Source organism: Topomyia yanbarensis, chromosome 2, assembly GCF_030247195.1.
Source record: "Topomyia yanbarensis strain Yona2022 chromosome 2, ASM3024719v1, whole genome shotgun sequence".
In the NCBI taxonomy this organism is placed as follows: Eukaryota; Metazoa; Arthropoda; class Insecta; order Diptera; family Culicidae; genus Topomyia; species Topomyia yanbarensis.
This window is the reverse complement of record NC_080671.1, coordinates 157,206,091-157,224,241: the sequence shown is the minus strand read 5'-3', so window position 1 is coordinate 157,224,241 and position 18,151 is coordinate 157,206,091. Positions and strand designations below refer to the sequence as shown.

General features: G+C 37.8%; 1 protein-coding gene across 7 annotated transcripts in view; it reads right to left on the bottom strand.

Moving 5' to 3' along the window:
- Window positions 1–1,480: 1,480 nt before the first annotated feature.
- LOC131681850 (polypeptide N-acetylgalactosaminyltransferase 5) overlaps window positions 1,481–18,151 on the bottom strand; it is a 212,824-nt gene continuing 196,153 nt past the window's right edge. For all 7 annotated transcript variants that reach the window (XM_058962906.1, XM_058962909.1, XM_058962907.1 and 4 more), the window contains one exon: window positions 1,481–6,573. In XM_058962906.1, coding sequence (XP_058818889.1) covers window positions 6,397–6,573 — 177 coding nt within the window. In that variant the 3' untranslated portion in view covers window positions 1,481–6,396. The remainder of the gene's footprint in view (window positions 6,574–18,151) is intronic.

Below are 18,151 nucleotides of genomic sequence, written 5' to 3'. Positions count from 1 at the left end.
GCAGCTCTCTTTCAGACAAACCCAGGCCTTGGGCTTTTTGAAGCCTCAAGATGTGCCTGAGGGCTTGGGTATTGTTCGTGCTTTAGCTCCGGATCAAATGACCCCGTACTTCGATTACATCGAAAACAAAAACGTTTTGGGGAAGCGAAAGGTTGGAAAACACTGCGCACAGGCGCAGGCCAGACTTTCCCCTGAATTATGCGATACAACACCCTCAATAACATACCCACAACCTCAAACGCAATAGAAGGGTATCACAACAAATGAAATTCACTCTTAAAAGGTACCAGTGACCTTAAATTTTATGCGGTTGTGAAAGAATTCAAAGAGGAAGAGCAGTCCACGTCGGCGGAATATATGCGATATATGCAAGGAGATATGATAAACCGGCGTCGCTGTAAAAAAACATGCAGGAGACAAAAAATTAAAAAAAGTTTTCATTGCCGACCAGGAAGATGGGACAACATTAAAAGATATCATATTATCAATAGCTCTTATATTACAAAACCAAACCTGAATATTAATACTAATAAATAAGTCATCTTCAGTTAAAATACCTCAATTTCTGGGAAATGGTTTTTTCTGGGGTATGAACTTCTGGGTATTTGTTCATTCTGGGTAACGGTTTTCTGGGCCAAAATACTTTCTGGGAAAAGGTTTTCTGGTGATTGGTACTTTCGACGGAATGGTTTTCTGGAGAATGGTTCTTTCTGGGGAAAAAACTTCGGTATTTTAGTTTCTGGGGAATGGTTTTCGGGGGAAAGTCGTACAACCGTTGCCAACAGTCTGCCCTTCTATGCCACGTGTTCTAATTTGCAAAATCTACCTACATCAACGCGGCAAAAAAACGAAAACTGAAAACACCGCCAACTAGCCCCGGTCTCCCCTACTCAATGAATTGAAAATACGTTGAAAAATAGCCACGTAGCTAATTTTTTAGTGCCGAAAACAGGTTTTTGCTCTAAATCAAGATTTTGAGGGTATACTAAATCAAACGTGGTTTTGTGTCGTATATGACAAGATCTACAACCTTTACTATCTAATAAAGGTTGTAGATTGAAAAGTTCGTTCATTTTTTTTGTATTTTGTAGCACCGTGTAATTGTTCACCGAAAAAATCAGTGGGAGGATCGTACACATTGTTGTGCTCAGATCACAACAACGATTTCGCACAATCATTCTCTATGACATTTATTTTATTTCAAAAGTCAACTCATTGGGGTCCCTTGTCATATTTCCTTAATCAATCAATGCCACCTCGGCGTCAACTATTGCTTTTAGTAAGGTGACTCGAACAATTTACTGTCATCTCACCTAAAGCGACCGTTGTCATGAATATTATCCCCATATTCTTTAAACTGTTTTCGGTCAGTGAGATTTTGTGATACGTTGTGGTACCACTATCGTTCGAGGATACATAGTAGATGAACGAATTTATCACTTGGATTTTCGAAGACTTCTTCACCAACACGTGCAAGATAAAAACTTCATGATTTTATTTTTCAAAAAAAAAAAACTACATGCTATCGCACAATATTCCTTTTTATACCGACGCATTTATATATTTAAATTAATTCCGTTCAATGGTCGAGCGATGTAAAGTGACTCAGTTCACTCAGTGCTGGTTCCTTCTATCATACAAACAGTTTATATGTCCTATTTTTCATCTGATACACGTACTCCGTATTATCCAGACAATAAAATGTGCTTCTCATGCAGCTCAAACATTCGTGTCTTAATGCTTAATGGAACAATGTGAATTTTTAACAATAAAAACAAAGAAACCAAGCAGCTTAGTAGTAGTACTTTCAATAATGATATTACGTTTGCCCTGCAATTAAATTGGCCCGGCTTTGTTTTTTCTTCAAAATCGACTGAAACTTCGAAATTTACCACCGTGGTTTGTGTAGGTGGATGATATATTTTTTATTTGATTGAACTATAACGGCGTGTTTAGATCTTCGGAGGAGGAATGTAGTTAAGTAGTATAAAAAGTTATGTTGCGAATTAGTGTTATGGAAGATTTTTTCAACTTTGTAGGAATAGACTAATACTGAGGTACAAAAATTTATGTTCCGCTATGTGAGTTTCGGATCTCATGATGCAGATTCCGGTCACTGTTCATTACTCCAGGGAAAACGACCCGAAGTTTACCGTATTAGCTCGCTAAAACAATGTACAGCCTTACTAATTTGCGCTTACAATTTCTAACTAAAATACAACCATAAGTTGTTTTTCTGACGCTGCTTTACTATGATGTTTGCAGAAAATAATTGAAGATAAATAAGCTTAAAATGAAAAATTGCACACCATCACCTGAAGAAAAATAAACCTTTTAAAACTATTTGCTAGACTCAATTAAATTGAAATTGCTACTTTCACAGAAAAATAAAAATATATTTTGAAATAAAACATCGACTTTCCGTCGGTTTTGCTTTGCCTGAAACTATCTATGCTTTGCCTTAGTACTGATGATATAGAAATTTTGTCGATCACGATTTGTTTTGTTTTTTGTAAATTTCAACTATGTCTGCCATCTATCACTTACATATATTCTTAGATTTTTCGTTTTTCTGTTTCACTATCAGTAAATGATATTTTGTGTCCTTTTTCTTCTCATTTGATTTTCAGTAGTTTTCTGTAATCAATATAATACACTATTTATTTACACCATCTAGGTTAATCATTCTTTCGATCGAGTATCATTTACAAAGGGGGCCTTGTTTTACACTGTACGCCTATTATAGTTATTTCTTCGCTTAAATGCAAATGGTCCGTTTTCAACAAGTGATTAGTTTTTATTTGTTGGATCTTGGGACTATTTATCGGTCTATGGCCCCTAATGATTGCGGATTTTGCTCGACTTAGATGTTTGGCCACTCGGAATAGAAATGTCGAATGAAAAACTAGATAACGAATCATTAAGATGTTATGTATTTTATTGGCAGTCAGTTTTCTACTATTCAGCTCAATCCTCAGTATCACAATCACATGCTTGCCATTCGTTTGAAAATATGTTAGCTGACATTAATGTCGTTATATAGGAAGTTCGTTGTTGTGCTATCTTATGACAAGCGCCATTTTGCACATTTCGAGAAAAACGATTTTTAAAGTTTGAGATTGAATATCATGAAACTTATAAATGGTAGAAACAATTCAGAGAAGACAATTGATGCTTCTACCTATTCTGTATTAATCTCTCAAATATTACGAAGATCGGTTGACTATGTTGCGAGTTGTCACTAAAAATGTAAACAAAAGTCGCACTCACACGTGTCATAGGTGTGTATTGATGACAAAATGTGTATGATGTGTCATAATCGTGCATGACAAATTTTCCATAGAAAAACTTCACCAATTATAAACTTTTATTCATATCTTTGGTTTAATTTGGTCTATAAACAATCGGTTGGATGCATTTTGAAGGAAATGAGTCAGGGAACCTAGAAAAAATAGTTATTTTTGGTTACAGTGTTGCCAAATATGCAATATTTCCAGTTTAAAGCTAAAACTGCGTTTTTCTCCCAATGCATGTATTTTTCTAATGAAAATTATTATATGATTGTGTTCCTATGGCATTTTTACACATAAAAGCAACTAAAACTTCATTATAACTTCAGCCAATCCCAAGATATAATTATTCGAAGCAAAAAACTCACAATTTCTAATAACTTTTCTCGTTATATTTCAGTAACCAAGCAAAATTTCAAAATTCTGGGAACGCCATCTTGTAGAGATTCGTTAGACGAGTAATGTGGCATATCTAACTCAGTTTACCCCAAAATGGCGTTTGTCATAAGATAGCACAACAGCGACGAGTTCTTAACATGCGTCAAAAAGAAAACTGCTTCTGTACTTGTATGAGTGAGTCATTAAACAGGGTTGTTTTTTTGAATTTCACTTCAACACCTGTTAGCGATAACGTCATCGTTATCAATTACGTGACATATATGTTAAGCACACTATTAATTATGACGCTTGTTTAGACCTTGCTATAGAGTGCCCATGAGAGTGGGTCGTCATATGCCCTATTTCAGCACGGCACTATACTGCCGCCTTACGCATAATTGTGTAATGTGTATAGGGAATCCCATAGCACATAAGACATTTATGCTTATAGCGGTAGTTTAGGAGTTTCTTCTATGGTCCCAAATGACTGTATGTAGATAAGTATGAGAAACAACTATCTCCGAACGTTCCGTTAAGTTATTTCACTCAAATTAAAAACACACTCCTGTAAAAAGTTTGTACAGTGTGATTAAAAACTTTGTCGAAAACTGTAACTTGCATTAATGCATTTTTTAATTGTTTAAAATTTTTGTTTCTGCCAACACTGTAAATGTACCACCAACAGTTCCATTTTAAATATCTCAGAACACGTTCATCGCAGAAACTTATCTTCGAAAAAAATCAGAATGATTTTCTCACTCACTTGAATATTTTTGGAAAATCAGAGAGCCAGTTCAATTCAGCTAACAGTAAGATTGAATATTCTGATATTGTATTTGCTCACTAAAATTGCCATTGGTTGGTGGTACAACACACATAAATAAAGCATCATTTGTTCAAAAACCAATCATAACGAATTTTCAGTGTCAATATAAAGTTTGAATGAAAATTTCTAGACTCTTGATTGTTTAACTTCTACTTAAAATTTAGTTGCAGGCGTAATTTCACTTCACTTTTTTCAATTAAAGTGAAATAGCGATCTGTATGAGCAGAGGTGTAGTACCTTTTTCCATACTAATTTCTATAAACATTAAATGCAATGCCCAAATTCTGCAACCAATTTCTCCCAAAATATGTACAGCCATTTGGGTCTACAAAAAGGAATTCACAATGGCTCGCTAATTAGGATCATTTAATTTTTTTCCATACAACCGTGAACCAGTCTAGTGGCCGTATGTCACAAAACTAAGGGTTAAGGGAAAGGATAAATTCGGAACGAATAATGCAAAAGTGACATCCTGATACTGATTAATATTTTCTATACTTGATATGCAGATGTGCTATTCCACAAGTTTTCCTCTACCTTCGTCGTGCGAAATGATAACCAGAAACAAGAAGATGATTGATTGTATCAAATGTCGCTGAAAAGCAGTATATTTTTTGCCGATAATGCCATTGGCAATATCGCAGAATTTAATTATTCGCATCCACTACCTTTGTACGTATATAAAACCAAGTGGAGGATGTTTTTGTTTTTGACCCCAGACTGAGTTCACATTCAAAACTCATATACTATTGAAATCGTAGCTTTGATGATTCCGTATTCGTCTCTTTAATCAGCGCTCAACAATTTAATTTCATTGATTACTTAGTTTACAATCGATGTATTGTATGTAAATCTGTATCAACATCTTTGCATCGTTCCTAAGAAGCAGTTTAATAACAAAACTGGCCTGATGAATGAAAGATGTGAAAACTCGTATCGAGCACCGTTGAACAAAAACATTGAACTGAGATAGCAGAGACGCTGCTCTAACGAATGTGTTTAAATAGGCTATAGATGATACTATTATGTTATCAATAGTGCTTCCGATTTTAATCTGTCTTGTAGTTCAACTAAGAGCTAATTAAAAATCGGTAAAATTCAATCACTTTCGTACAAAGGAATGTACGACTAAACGGCTCCAGTGAGACTGTTCGTTTTTCAAATCCGCTCTGCAGTCAATATCAAAGATTCAACTGGAATATTAAACGAGCAACAAACACTCTGTTGTATTTATTTCCTGTTGTCGGCTATTTCTTGAGTAGGAACATATCCGCTTCTGTGCTAATTGGTAAACTTTCATCCGTCTGCCACATTTTCGCTTGCAGTTATCAGTCGTTGGAAAAAAGGTTTTTCTAATCATGGTGCGTATTTACACGGCGAACAGGTTCCTTTAGTGTAGCGCCTGGTAGGGCGCTCATGATTTGTTCATCCATTTATTTTATTATCTAATATTTTATGTCTTATCACGTCCAAAAAGTTTATTCACTCAAAGCAATTAGTTTTTTTCTTTCTTTCTCGTTCTCACAGGCCTAATCGTGTAACCACGTATGCAAATTGCTTCAGAACTCTCAATCGAACGATGTGGTCGCGAAAGCACTTGTCATAAACCATATTTAACGTTTAAACAATAAAAATATTACCCTAACTTCACTAATCATGGTATTGATATTGATCGACTAAAACCAAAGGTGTTTTTGAACTAACTTAAAAACACGACTATGATGATGACGGTGGTGAAGATCATAACAGCAGTTGAATTGCTGTGGGGGAGTCCTTTTCTAGCTCTAACACGACTCCTAAATATTATGCCCCACCATACCTATGCTGAGTTTCTGCGTGAATTCTTTTCTATGGATGGAAATATGTAGCTGATCTGTATGATGTTTGCCTTCGGGACTACTTTTATCTATCTTCGCCGATCCGATGGTCGTGTTGCGCCTGCCATTTGAACTTCGACTGCATCAACCACTGTTGGCCCTTGGAGGAGAAGGTGCACGGCCGCAACAGCGGAGTGGACGGATCATCAACGGTTGGCCGCGTCAGGCAGTTGCCGCTATTGACGTGCTTGATAGTCTTATCCTAGAGGAAGAGAAAATTCGCTCATATGAAAATAGTCTATTTAGAGATACGATAAATGAAGAGAAAGATAACACTTGTTGAATGGCGGTGGTCAGCTATGTTCACCCGCGTTCCATATTACAACAGTGCCTTGTAGGAAAATGAGCCACCTTGGTAATGCAACATTTTTTGGTTTTATTACTTTCAAAATTGGGCATACATTATATAGAACAAAACGCATTAAATGTTAGCTGTTCGTTAAATTGACGGTACTGCAAGGAAAAACGTGCTAATCGAGATGACATTTCTTTGGATTGAAAAAACTAATTTCTTTGTTTGTTTAGTATTTAATTGGCTAACTAGGAATCTAATTCACAGCGCATTATGTATGTGGGGAATACGCATGGTCTTGTCTGAGTGGAATGATGAATGCTGAACCATGTATGAGAGTTGAGAATTGATAATTCGCGAGAAGGATCGAAATTTGCGGCAATAATATCAGCACTTTTATTTTAAATTTTCAAAAAGGTATGCGTATTTATAAGAAGATATAAATATTTCATAAATGTTCCAAAAATATTTGCATTTTAATTTTTTAGAAACGCTTATATTTTTTCGTTTCTTCACGAAAATCAATCAACGTATTCAGAGCATTTTTAGAACTAGTGATAGATTTTTGTAAAAATTTTGCCAACGGCTTGCAAAACACTGCTTTATCGAATTTCAAAGTAGGCCGTATTTCGAGACATTCTGAATTGAACGTTGAGTTTAAACCACTAGAGCACGAAAAAATAGAATATTCTTGACGTAATAAAAAGATGAACACTAAAAATTGGGGTTTATAATACTACTTACGAAGCATGAAATATTATTTTGAAGTAATTTGTTTAGTCTTTGTTTCGCCGCCGCGCGCGTTTTTTCGAAATCTATCTCCTGTAATGTTTGATCTATAGCCAAAAACCAAAGTTTTTTTGTCGATTGCTTAGAACGATAGCAAGCGATTTTCGTAAGATATTTTTGCTATTTTGATTTCAGACGAAGCACTGAAAATATCATATCATTTAATGAAAAGATGGGTGGGTAATGTCTGGGACATAACCGAAGTGAAGTAGAATACACTTAGACTGTTAATTCGAATGCTGCAATTTTTACTATCTTCTGCATGGTTGCATTAAAATCAGTTATTCCGGTATTTCTAGTAGAAATCCAAATATAATGGTACCCGTACATTATTACTGGAATTATATCGCATGTTTGCATTACATTCACATAAATCACTTGCGATGCGTGGCAAATTTCAAATATCAGGCTTGCTCCAAAGTTTCAACCCGCTGAGTTATTTTCGAGTGGGTAGTGCTATCTGTACTACCCACATTTTTTTTATTTCAATTATAGAGGTTTTAACCTTAAGGTCATTCGCCTCTTCGGGTTAGAAAAATCTCTTAGGAAAAATTTCTAACCCTATGTGCGGGGTCGGGACTCGAACCCAGGTGCGCTGCGTACAAGGCAATCGATTTACCAATACGCTACGTCCACTCCCCTACTTACATTACCAATCGGCCCTGATTATTGAAATAATTGTGGACTTCTCGCAATAACTCTGCAATTATCACGTATGATAACAACCGACAGCGACTGTAGTACCAGAACATTACTTTTAATAAAGCATTACCCTTTGAGTTGCGAAATTTACAAACAAAATAAGTAAAAGAACATTGAATCATTAAGCCGAACATAAAATAAACTCGTCTTCATGTGGATGTGCAAATCCCGTCATACATGCACTTGTTATACAATTAATCTGGTTCTACGGATTGTTGGAAAGCAGTGTTTATAACAGCATATACGATGATACGTAAAGCAATTCGTATCATTTCATCAGCAGAAACTTATAATATCAGCATCCAATAAGCCAACATCATCTCTTTCGCACAACGTAACCACCTAGGAATGGGTGATGTTTGACAGCACCGATTTTTATTGTATAAAAAATCTATGTAACATCGATTTTAGTTTTTGAAATGCCCATCACTAACCAGTGCTAATCAAATCGTCAATCGCACCCGCACTACCGCTTACCAGCGTAAAACGAACCAAAGAGCGCACTCCAATGTATACTCCAGTGTATACAACGCAGTGCACTTTGGAGCGCGGACCGTGGTGAATTTACCTGAACACGCCACACATAATTTAAAAAGCAAGAGAGCGGGGTCTCTCACGCCTAACCACCCCATCTCCAGCGCAAAGAAAAGAGCGTTCTGCTTTTTCTGTGGTATGTGATCATTAGGGTGGGATAAAAATTAGATTCCTGCTCTGAGCAACTTTTAGGGTAACATTTGGGCCCTAAAAGAATCTTGCAAATTTTTAGCTCGATCGGTGAAACTATATTTTTGCGTCTATCGTTTAAAGTTTGCACGGGTATTCGCATGGGAAAATTCGATTTTTACAAAATAACTCCTCCAGGAGTTGCCCATTATTTACTAGAAATAAATCGATATGTGGTTTTGGTAAAATTTTTTACAGTGAAACCATGTCTTGAAGACCGCGAAAAGATCTGACGCTTGTGAAAAAAGTTATTCAGCAAAATCCGATTGATGGTCACCACTGCTGTTGGCATTCGTATCATATACAATATTCTTTGACTTTCTTTTATTGAGTCCAAATCAATGATCTGAGTTGTTTGGTCACTCCACAATAGTTTTTAGTAATAAAATGAGACTTCTTTTGTACACAATAAGAGAAAGTTTAAAATTTTGTATATAATTCAGTCGTCAGCAGCAGTGATGCTATGAAAATTGAATTTTTTATCAATCGTCAAACCATCAATCGGTTTTTGTATAATAACTTTTTCTACAAGCGTCAGATCGTTTCGCGACCTTCGAGAATCTATTTGATTGTTAAATTTCCTATAAAATGCACATGCCGATTTATTTTTAAAAGGTAATAGGCCACTCCTGGAGGAATTATTTAATGAAAGTCAAATGTAAACTTTGAAACGTGGGCGCAAAAATATAGTTTCACCGATCGAGCTAAGAATCTACGCAGTTGTTCTAGGACTCAAATGGTACCCAAAAAATTGCTCGGAGCAAAATTTTACGAATATTGCCCCGAAGTCACATCGGCTCTTAGGTGATGACTGAACCAATTTTCTCAAACCGATCTCAAATGGAAGGCAAAATATGCAGATGAGTATTGCGTCGCCACCTCCCCCCCCCCCCCCCTTGCCCTTAAACTCTCCTCCTTCATCACCTCACCCCCTTGGACCACCCTCAATCCCGCATTCCCCTCATCCACTCCGTATACCGAAATATAAGATGCAGGATTTCTGAAGCATCCTGCACTCTCACTCTGCCAACCCTTCCCCATCCCTTTCCAAATCCATTCCCCCAGCATTTTAAAATACGACCACAGAAAAATAATATTGAACTCATGCTAATTAAGCTAATTAAATATAATACTTTTTTGTTTAAAGTGTGTTAGTGTAGACTTTCGTGGTAGTCGTGGGATACGTGCAGTGTAATAAGAATGCAGTAGACATTTCCACAATTATATTGAACCAACTAATGAATCATAGTTTGGATAAATGAGAAAGGTCCAATCGCACCACTCTAGGTGGATTAAAACAGATATTGTAGCAGAATACTTCTAACGTTTCAATATAGGGGCCCCGTTTCAAAAATTTCGGCCGGAATTATACCCGAGTTTTTGAACGTGAATATCTGCCGTTGTACTGAATGAAAAAATAAAATTTTTGAGCTATCTCATTGGAAATATGTACAACAATTTTGTGTCTGATTCCGTAGTATGTAAAATAACTAGAAATAATGGATTTTATGAAAGCCCATACAATTCTACCAAGCAGCGAGCGTAGCTAGGACCGCCTTGTTGTCATCCAATGAAATGCGACACACGTATAAAAACAGGACACATGAAAAAAATCGTCAGTTTGCTTTCAGACCTCGTAGTAAGCAAACGTTGTATACCAGATCAAACTCTTCGGAGCGATTCGGGGATTCTTAGCTCGATCGGTGAAACTATATTTTTGCGCCCACGTTTCAAAGTTTACATGAGATTTCGTATGGGGAATTTGACTTTCACTAAATAATTCCTCCAGGAGTCGATACCTGCATTACCTTTTAAATATAAATCGATATGTGCATTATATAGGAAATTGAACAATCAAATAAATTCTCGAAGATCGTGAAACGATCTTACGCTTATAGAAAAAGTTATTAAACAAAAACCGATTGATGTTTTGACGATTGATAAAAATTTTATTTTCTTGGCATCACTGCTGCTGACGGCTGAACTATATACAAAATTTTAAACTTTCTCTTATTGTGTACAAAAGAAGTTTCATTTTATTACTAAAACTGAAGTGACCAAGCAACTCAGATCATTGATTTGGACTCAATAAAAGAAAGCCAGATCGTTTTGCGATCGTTTTGTCTTCGAGACATGGTTTCACTGTTAATTTTTTTACCAAAACCACATATCGATTTATTGTTAGGAGATAATGGGCAACTTCTGGAGGAGTTATTTTGTAAAAATCGATTTTCCCATGCGCAAAAATAGTTTCACCGATCGAGCTAAAAATTTGCACGATTCTTTTAGGGTCCAAATGTTACCCAAAAAGTTGCTCGAAGCAGGAATCTAATTTTTGTCCCACCCTAATGATCACATACCACAGAAAAAGCGCTGGAAATGGGGTGGTTAGGCGTGAGGCTCTCTTGCTCTTTAAATTATGTGTGGCGTGCTCAGGTAAATTCACCACGGCCCGCGCTCCAAAGTGCACTGCGTTGTATACACTGGAGTATACGTTAGAGTGCGCTCTTTGGTTCGTTTTACGCTGGTAAGCGGTAGTGCGGGTGCGATTGACGATTTGATTAGCACTGGTTAGTGATGGTCATTTCGAAAACTAAAATCGATTTTTTTATTCAATAAAATTCGGTGCTGTCAAACATCGGACCGGGAAAGTTCGAATGAAAACAATCGATTTTTCGATATAAAAAGATCGATTGTAAAAAATCGTATCTTTTGCAATGGGAATTTTGAAATAAAAATCGATTTAACCAGATCGATTTTTTAAAGTTAACAATCGGACCGAGAAGATCGGATTCAAAAAATCGATGTTTTGAGACAAAGAGATCGATTTTGAAAAAATCGCATCGACTTCGCCCATTCCTAGGTGGTTACGTTGTGCGAAAGAGATGATGTTGGCTTATTGGATGCTGATATTATAAGTTTCTACTGATGAAATGACACGAATTGCTTTACATATCATCGTATATGCTGTTATAAACACAGCTTTCCAACAATCCGTAGAACCAGATTACTTGTATAACAAGTGCATGTAGGACGGGATTTGTACATCCACATGAAGACGGGTTTATTTTATGTTCGGCTTAATGACTTAATGTTCTTTTACTTATTTTGTTTGTGAATTTCGCGTCTTAAAGATAAATGCTTTATTAAAAGTAATGTTCTGGTACTACATTTGCTGTCGGTTGTTATCATACGTGATAATAGCAGAGTTATTGCGAGAATTCCACATTCATTTTAATAATCAGTGCCGACTGGTAATGTGGGTAGTACAGATAGCACTACCCACTCGAAAATAACTCTGAAACTTTGGAGCAAGCCTGATATTTGAAATTTGCCACGCATCGAAAGTAATTTATGTGAATGTAATGCAAACATGCGATATAATTCCAGTAATAATGTACGGGTGCCGGGTATTTGGATTTCTACTAGAAATACCGGAATAACTGATTTTAATGCAACCATGCAGAGGATAGTAAAAATTGCAGCATTCGAATTACCAGTCTAAGTGTATTCTATTTCACTTCGGTTATGTCCCAGGCATTACCCACCCATCTTTTTTATTTCTTACTCGATTCCTTTACAACCTCCTAAGATCTTTTTGGTTCAAGACCAACAGTCGTTAGAAAGCTGTTCATATAACGATCAACTCATACTATATTTCTGTAACATTGCGGAATCGAACAGGTCAAATCTTTAAAATAACAGTTGTGTTGTTGTTGTTTATTAGCGACACTTTACACCGAAAGTGGTGCATTCGTGTCGAAAGGAAGATTTTTAAAAATGGCGATTCATGGTATCTTACATTTCATTTTACATTTTTTTCATTAAATATATTTCTTTGAGATAGCCTAATAGTTTCGTTTCGTTGTCGTAGTCGTTGCCGAGTGCCGCTCGAAAACTCGTCGGCTCGAAATCGTACTTTGCTCTGGCTTCGTCGTATTTCCTACAGTGAGGGATTATATGACGGACGTCCATGGTGACTCCGCCGCAGTCGCACACAGATGGGGCCGTCTTCCTTAGTAGAAACTCGTGCGTTAATCTGGTGTGCCCTATTCGCAGCCGGGTAAGCACTCGCTGATCAGCTGAGCTCTCGCGGTTAGTCCACTTATTCCTGTCGAATTTTACTTCGCGTAGTTTTACCTCAGTGGACGCTGACCACCGTCGGTACCATTGGTTTCGAATATTTCGTTTGATTTGGGTGACAGCGTCTGCTCCTGGAACGGATATGTCAAGTGGAGCATTGCCCCTGGCTTCTCCTGCGAGTCGGTCTGCTTCTTCGTTACCGCGTTAATGCCAGCGTACCCTGGAATCCAGCACAGCTTGATTGGACGGCCTCGTAACATATTTTCAATCTGCTGAATCCACGGGCGTTGCGATTTGCCAGCTTCTAATGCCGATAAGCAACTTGCCGAGTCAGACATAATCACCAAATCACTGACCATATTATGTGTTGCTAGCGCTGTTTTGATTGCCAGCGCTTCTGTCGAGAAGACGCTGCATTGCGATGGAAGACCAACCGATTGTTGGAAGTATTCTCCGTACACTCCCGCACCTACTGCATTGTCATCTTTCGAGCCATCCGTGTAGACGACAGTCGACTTGTTGAAACGACCTGCTAGGAGCTCCTGAAAAACAGGTCGAACAATTTCTGGGGGGGTCTCCAGCTTTCACACGTCTCTTTATGTCCCACACGATCTGGGGTTTGGGTTCGTACCATCTTCGTGCAGCTAAACGCGTACGAGTGCAAATATCTGGAAGAGGGATTCCGATCACGTCTGTCAGACGTTCGGATGCTCGATGTACCAGGGGGAGATCGGCATTATCCTTGCTTTTTCCCAACGTATGGATGGCCAACCGGGTCATATTTTGAAGAACGAGTAGGTCGAATGGTAGGGTCCCTGCTTCTGCCATAATTGCTAGAATTGGACTTGTGACGTATGCACCAAATGCGAACCTTATCATCCTATTGTATGTAGGAGCAAGCGCTTGGGTGACGGCATCTCCTCCTCTGCTTATAAGTCCCATGCCGTAGAGGAGTCGCGAGGTAACAATTGCGGACCCGATTTGAAGTAAAGAAGTGCGTTGACCACGGGGCAACTTAGCACCGATCATCTTCAAGATACGCAGCCTGGATTCACACGTCATCTTCGTCAATTTACAATGCGCTGTAAAGTTGAGCGATCGGTCGAGAGTGACACCGAGGGTTCTCAGCGTTTGTGTCGGAACGGCTACACCATCTACCTTTATCGCCTGCATGGGTTCACGGCGCACGTTAGGGCTGCAATAGAAGATGCTGGATTTCGTTGCAGATATCGTAAACCCAACACTTCTCGCTCATCTATCGACGGCTTTTACTGCGGCCTGAAGTTTTCGGAGGAGCCAGTGGTCTTTCTTCCTCCACACATGAAGCAGAATATCATCGGCGTACAGCAACACTTGTACGGAGTTCGGAACCACGCGGAAGATTGGTTGGATAGCCACGAGAAATAGTGTAACAGAGAGTACTAAGCCCTGCGGCACCCCGTTTTCCAGCGGATGTGCTGGCGACAAATGCCCCTCTATGTTGACCTGGAACGTTCTCTCTGCCAGAAAACTGTTGACAATGTTTATCATCCTTCCGCGTATTTCCCATTTCTGCAGTGTTTGTAGGATGCCATATCTCCAAGTGGTGTCGTACGCCATGGCCAAGTCTAGCGACGCTATCAGACAGTGCTCGTCACGGTCGGGTAATGATCTCTCAAACTCCGCAAAGTACATATCAGTACCCCGACCAGACCTGAAGGCATGTTGTCGTTTGTCGAGACGCCCGTTCGACTCTAGTTCGGTGGTCAACCGTCGGTTGACTATTCGCTCGAAAACCTTCGCCATACAACTAGTTAAGGTGATTGGATGGAAAGAAGTTGGACCCGCGTCATCCGAGCTTGGCTTTGGAATTGGTACGATGATTCCAATTCGCCAACAGGGTGGGAATACGCTAACGTGCCATTTAAGCCAATATATTCTGATGGGAATACGCCACTGCGCCATATTCTGTTGAAGAGTTCCAACAGCAGTTTTTACAGACAATGGTATCTGGCGAGAAATTTATGCGGTTTCGTTCGGCCTTTTCTTTCTTCCTCTGGAACAATGACGAATGGCTGGAGGTTGCGGATCTTTCGCTGTAATGTTGCGCCAGTTCTTCAGCTATTTCTTCTGGCTTATCCGTGTAGCCACTGGACCGCTTGAGGACAGTTGGGCGGTGTTGGCGTTTCCCTCTCAACGTGTTCACTGTCTGCCACATCTCCGACGCAGTTGAACTTGGAGATATCTTCGCGACGAAGTCTTCCCATGATTTTTTCTTGGCGTCATGGATAGACTTTCTCGCTGCCGCCCGTGATTCCTGAAAGCTTTTCAGTGCACCCGCTTTACGTGGGTTCTCTGCTGGTATACGCTTCAGTGCCAACAGTTGTTTTTTTTTTTTTTTTTTTTTTTTTTTTTTTTTTTTTTTTTATAGAGGTTTTAACCTTAGGGTCATTCGCCTCTTTGTCGGGTTAGAGAAATCTCTTTAGGAAAATCTCTAACCCTATGTGCGGGGGTTGGGATTTGAACCCAGGTGATCTGCGTACAAGGCAATTGATTTACCAACTACGCTATCTCCACCCCTGCCAACAGTTGTGTGGTCTTGTAGCTATCTTGTTTTGCGCGATTGTTTTGCTAATTTTCAGTGATAATCACCGTTCAGTTAGCATAACAACGTGCGCGAATAATAATAACATAAGAGTCTGCATCTCATTCAATCGATCGTGGAGAAAAAAAACCATTACAAGATTGTTATTCCATTTCGTATAATTATACCAAAGTTTACACACGAAAAATAATACATAATATTACAAAATCTTCAATTAGGGTAAGGTGGGGCAAATCCGACCTAGTAAATGGTTTTGGTTGTAAAATGCTCATTATACATCAAGTCAAGTAGTTTTGTATACCAAATTAAAGGGTAGACTTTGGGCAACTTTCTATGTATAGCATTTTATTCAAACCTTGGAAAAATTTTGAGATCCAAGCTTTCTACGAAAACGTTTATTTTTTTCTGTTTTAAAAAATGGTGGGATAAACCCGACCGCCTATGTTTTCAGTTGATTTAGTACAGATATTACCCAAATTTTATGCTTTTTCAATGATAATGAACGAATGTTATGTTATTGAATTGTAACATGAAGAAAATGGAATATCAATGTCAAAATCACGACCAGTAGCACATAAAGATATTCCCATTTGCATAGGAGCAATTGCTAGACGAATACTATATTCATCACGTTTTTGTGTCTTTCGTTTGTAATTATAAACGATTTTGCAAAAAAAAAAATAAATAATAACAATAAAACTATATTTCAATTTGATAAATAAACATTTTCTTAGCAAAAAGCGGTCAGATTTACCCCACTATTTATAGGTCGGATTTGCCCTACCGCGTCATTTTTCATTACGATGACATTAAAAAAATTCGAAAAAAGTTGTACTTTGTAGGACTTTAATCAAAGAATTTAAATCCACTTACATTTTTTATGCAATCACTTTAACAATCAGAAATATCCTAAAGTCAAAAGTTATAAAAACACACTTATTGTCGTTTGAGCATCGCAATGTACACTAATAAAATGCTGTCATACCGCCATTATGATTATGTTCGATGCTTTACACGACAACACTGATATTAGTTCGCGTAGTGCTTCTGATTTTCGATAACAGAGGGCGGTCGGGTTTACCCAACGCACAGTGGTTTTTTTTGCAAAAAACACGCGATTAATTATTTACACAAAAACGGTCAAGTTTAGATCAATAATGTCTTCTGAAAGTTTTTTTAGTATTTCAAGACCTTTCTTCTGGTTTAGTACATTGAGTGATTAATCTCCCTAAAAGTGAGATATTTTTCTTATTTTTTTAAAATGAATAGATAATGAGATCATATGTTCTGCAATGTTGTAGAGCTACTTTTTGCGAACAACTTTGCTTAAGAGTCCAAAATTGTATATTCAATACTTGTGAAGTTATAGTGCCTTGTTTGTGGATGACCCCTTAAAATCATTTTTTTAATATAACTTTTTTGGTATCGTACCTATGAATTTAGAATGTTCTACAAAGTTATTTGCGTCAATACCACCCGCAACTCTTTATAAGAACGTTTTGTTCTAGCTCTTCTATCTTCGAAGTTATTTAGCAATTTTTGAAAAAAATAGTGCTATTTCCAATGGCAATAACTTTTGAACGGGCAAAAACGGGCAACCAGCTATAGTTATAAACATTAGTACAACAAATGAACTACAAAATCCAATTTATTTCATTTGTCTACTGTTGTCTCCGGTGCTGTTATGGACGGTTTAGGAAGTGCTTTCCGCTGCTTAGTATGCATTTTTCATTAAGTGGAATTGTTCATCTGTTCCTCGCTGGATTCTCTTTTTACGTATGCGTGTGCAGGAAAGAAATTGAGAGAGAGAGAAATAGAGGGAGAGAGAGAACAAGAGAGAGAGAGAATGAAAGAGAGAGAAAAAGAGATTGGAGAGGACCGCTAAGCGCATAACTTCTACGAAATCGCGCAAAAATCGCCTTTAAGAAAATTTTGTGTACTTGAGTTATGAGCACCCAAAGTTTTATTATAAGTCACCAGAATGAAATATTTTATGCATTTTTTATATTTCTTATAGAAAAATAAAAACCACATTTAAGTTAAATACATTTATTACAGTTTATTTAAACATCTCATCGCTGCTAGTGTCATCGCCATCGTCATCGTCATCACTGCTAGTGTCATCGTCAACACACGCAGACTGAACATAATATGTTCCGGCACACTGAACGAGGAGTTGAAATACTCAGCATTCATACTAAAAACATTAGTTACTATGAGATTATGCTTGATCCACGGTCTTTTGAAATAAATACAAGACTTCTTGACTATTTGCATTATTCCAGCGGCAACATCGGGCATATTATGTTCGTCAACGTTATAATATTGAAAGACTTGTTGAGCTACAGAACCTTTTTTCATACTTTCTGTCGCGGAAACCCAAAGGGAAAACAAGTCACGTTTATCAAGGAAACCTAAATAGTATAACGAGTGTACTTTTCAATAAACAAGAATACTAAGTATATAAATCGTGCATTCCAATTGTACACATTTTGATGAAAATCCCTTTAAATTAGTATCGCTTAAAACGTTTCGTATCATTGAATGTACGAAAAAAACGTGTACAGACACTCTCCCGCACACGTGACCGCGTCGAAATTCGGAAAT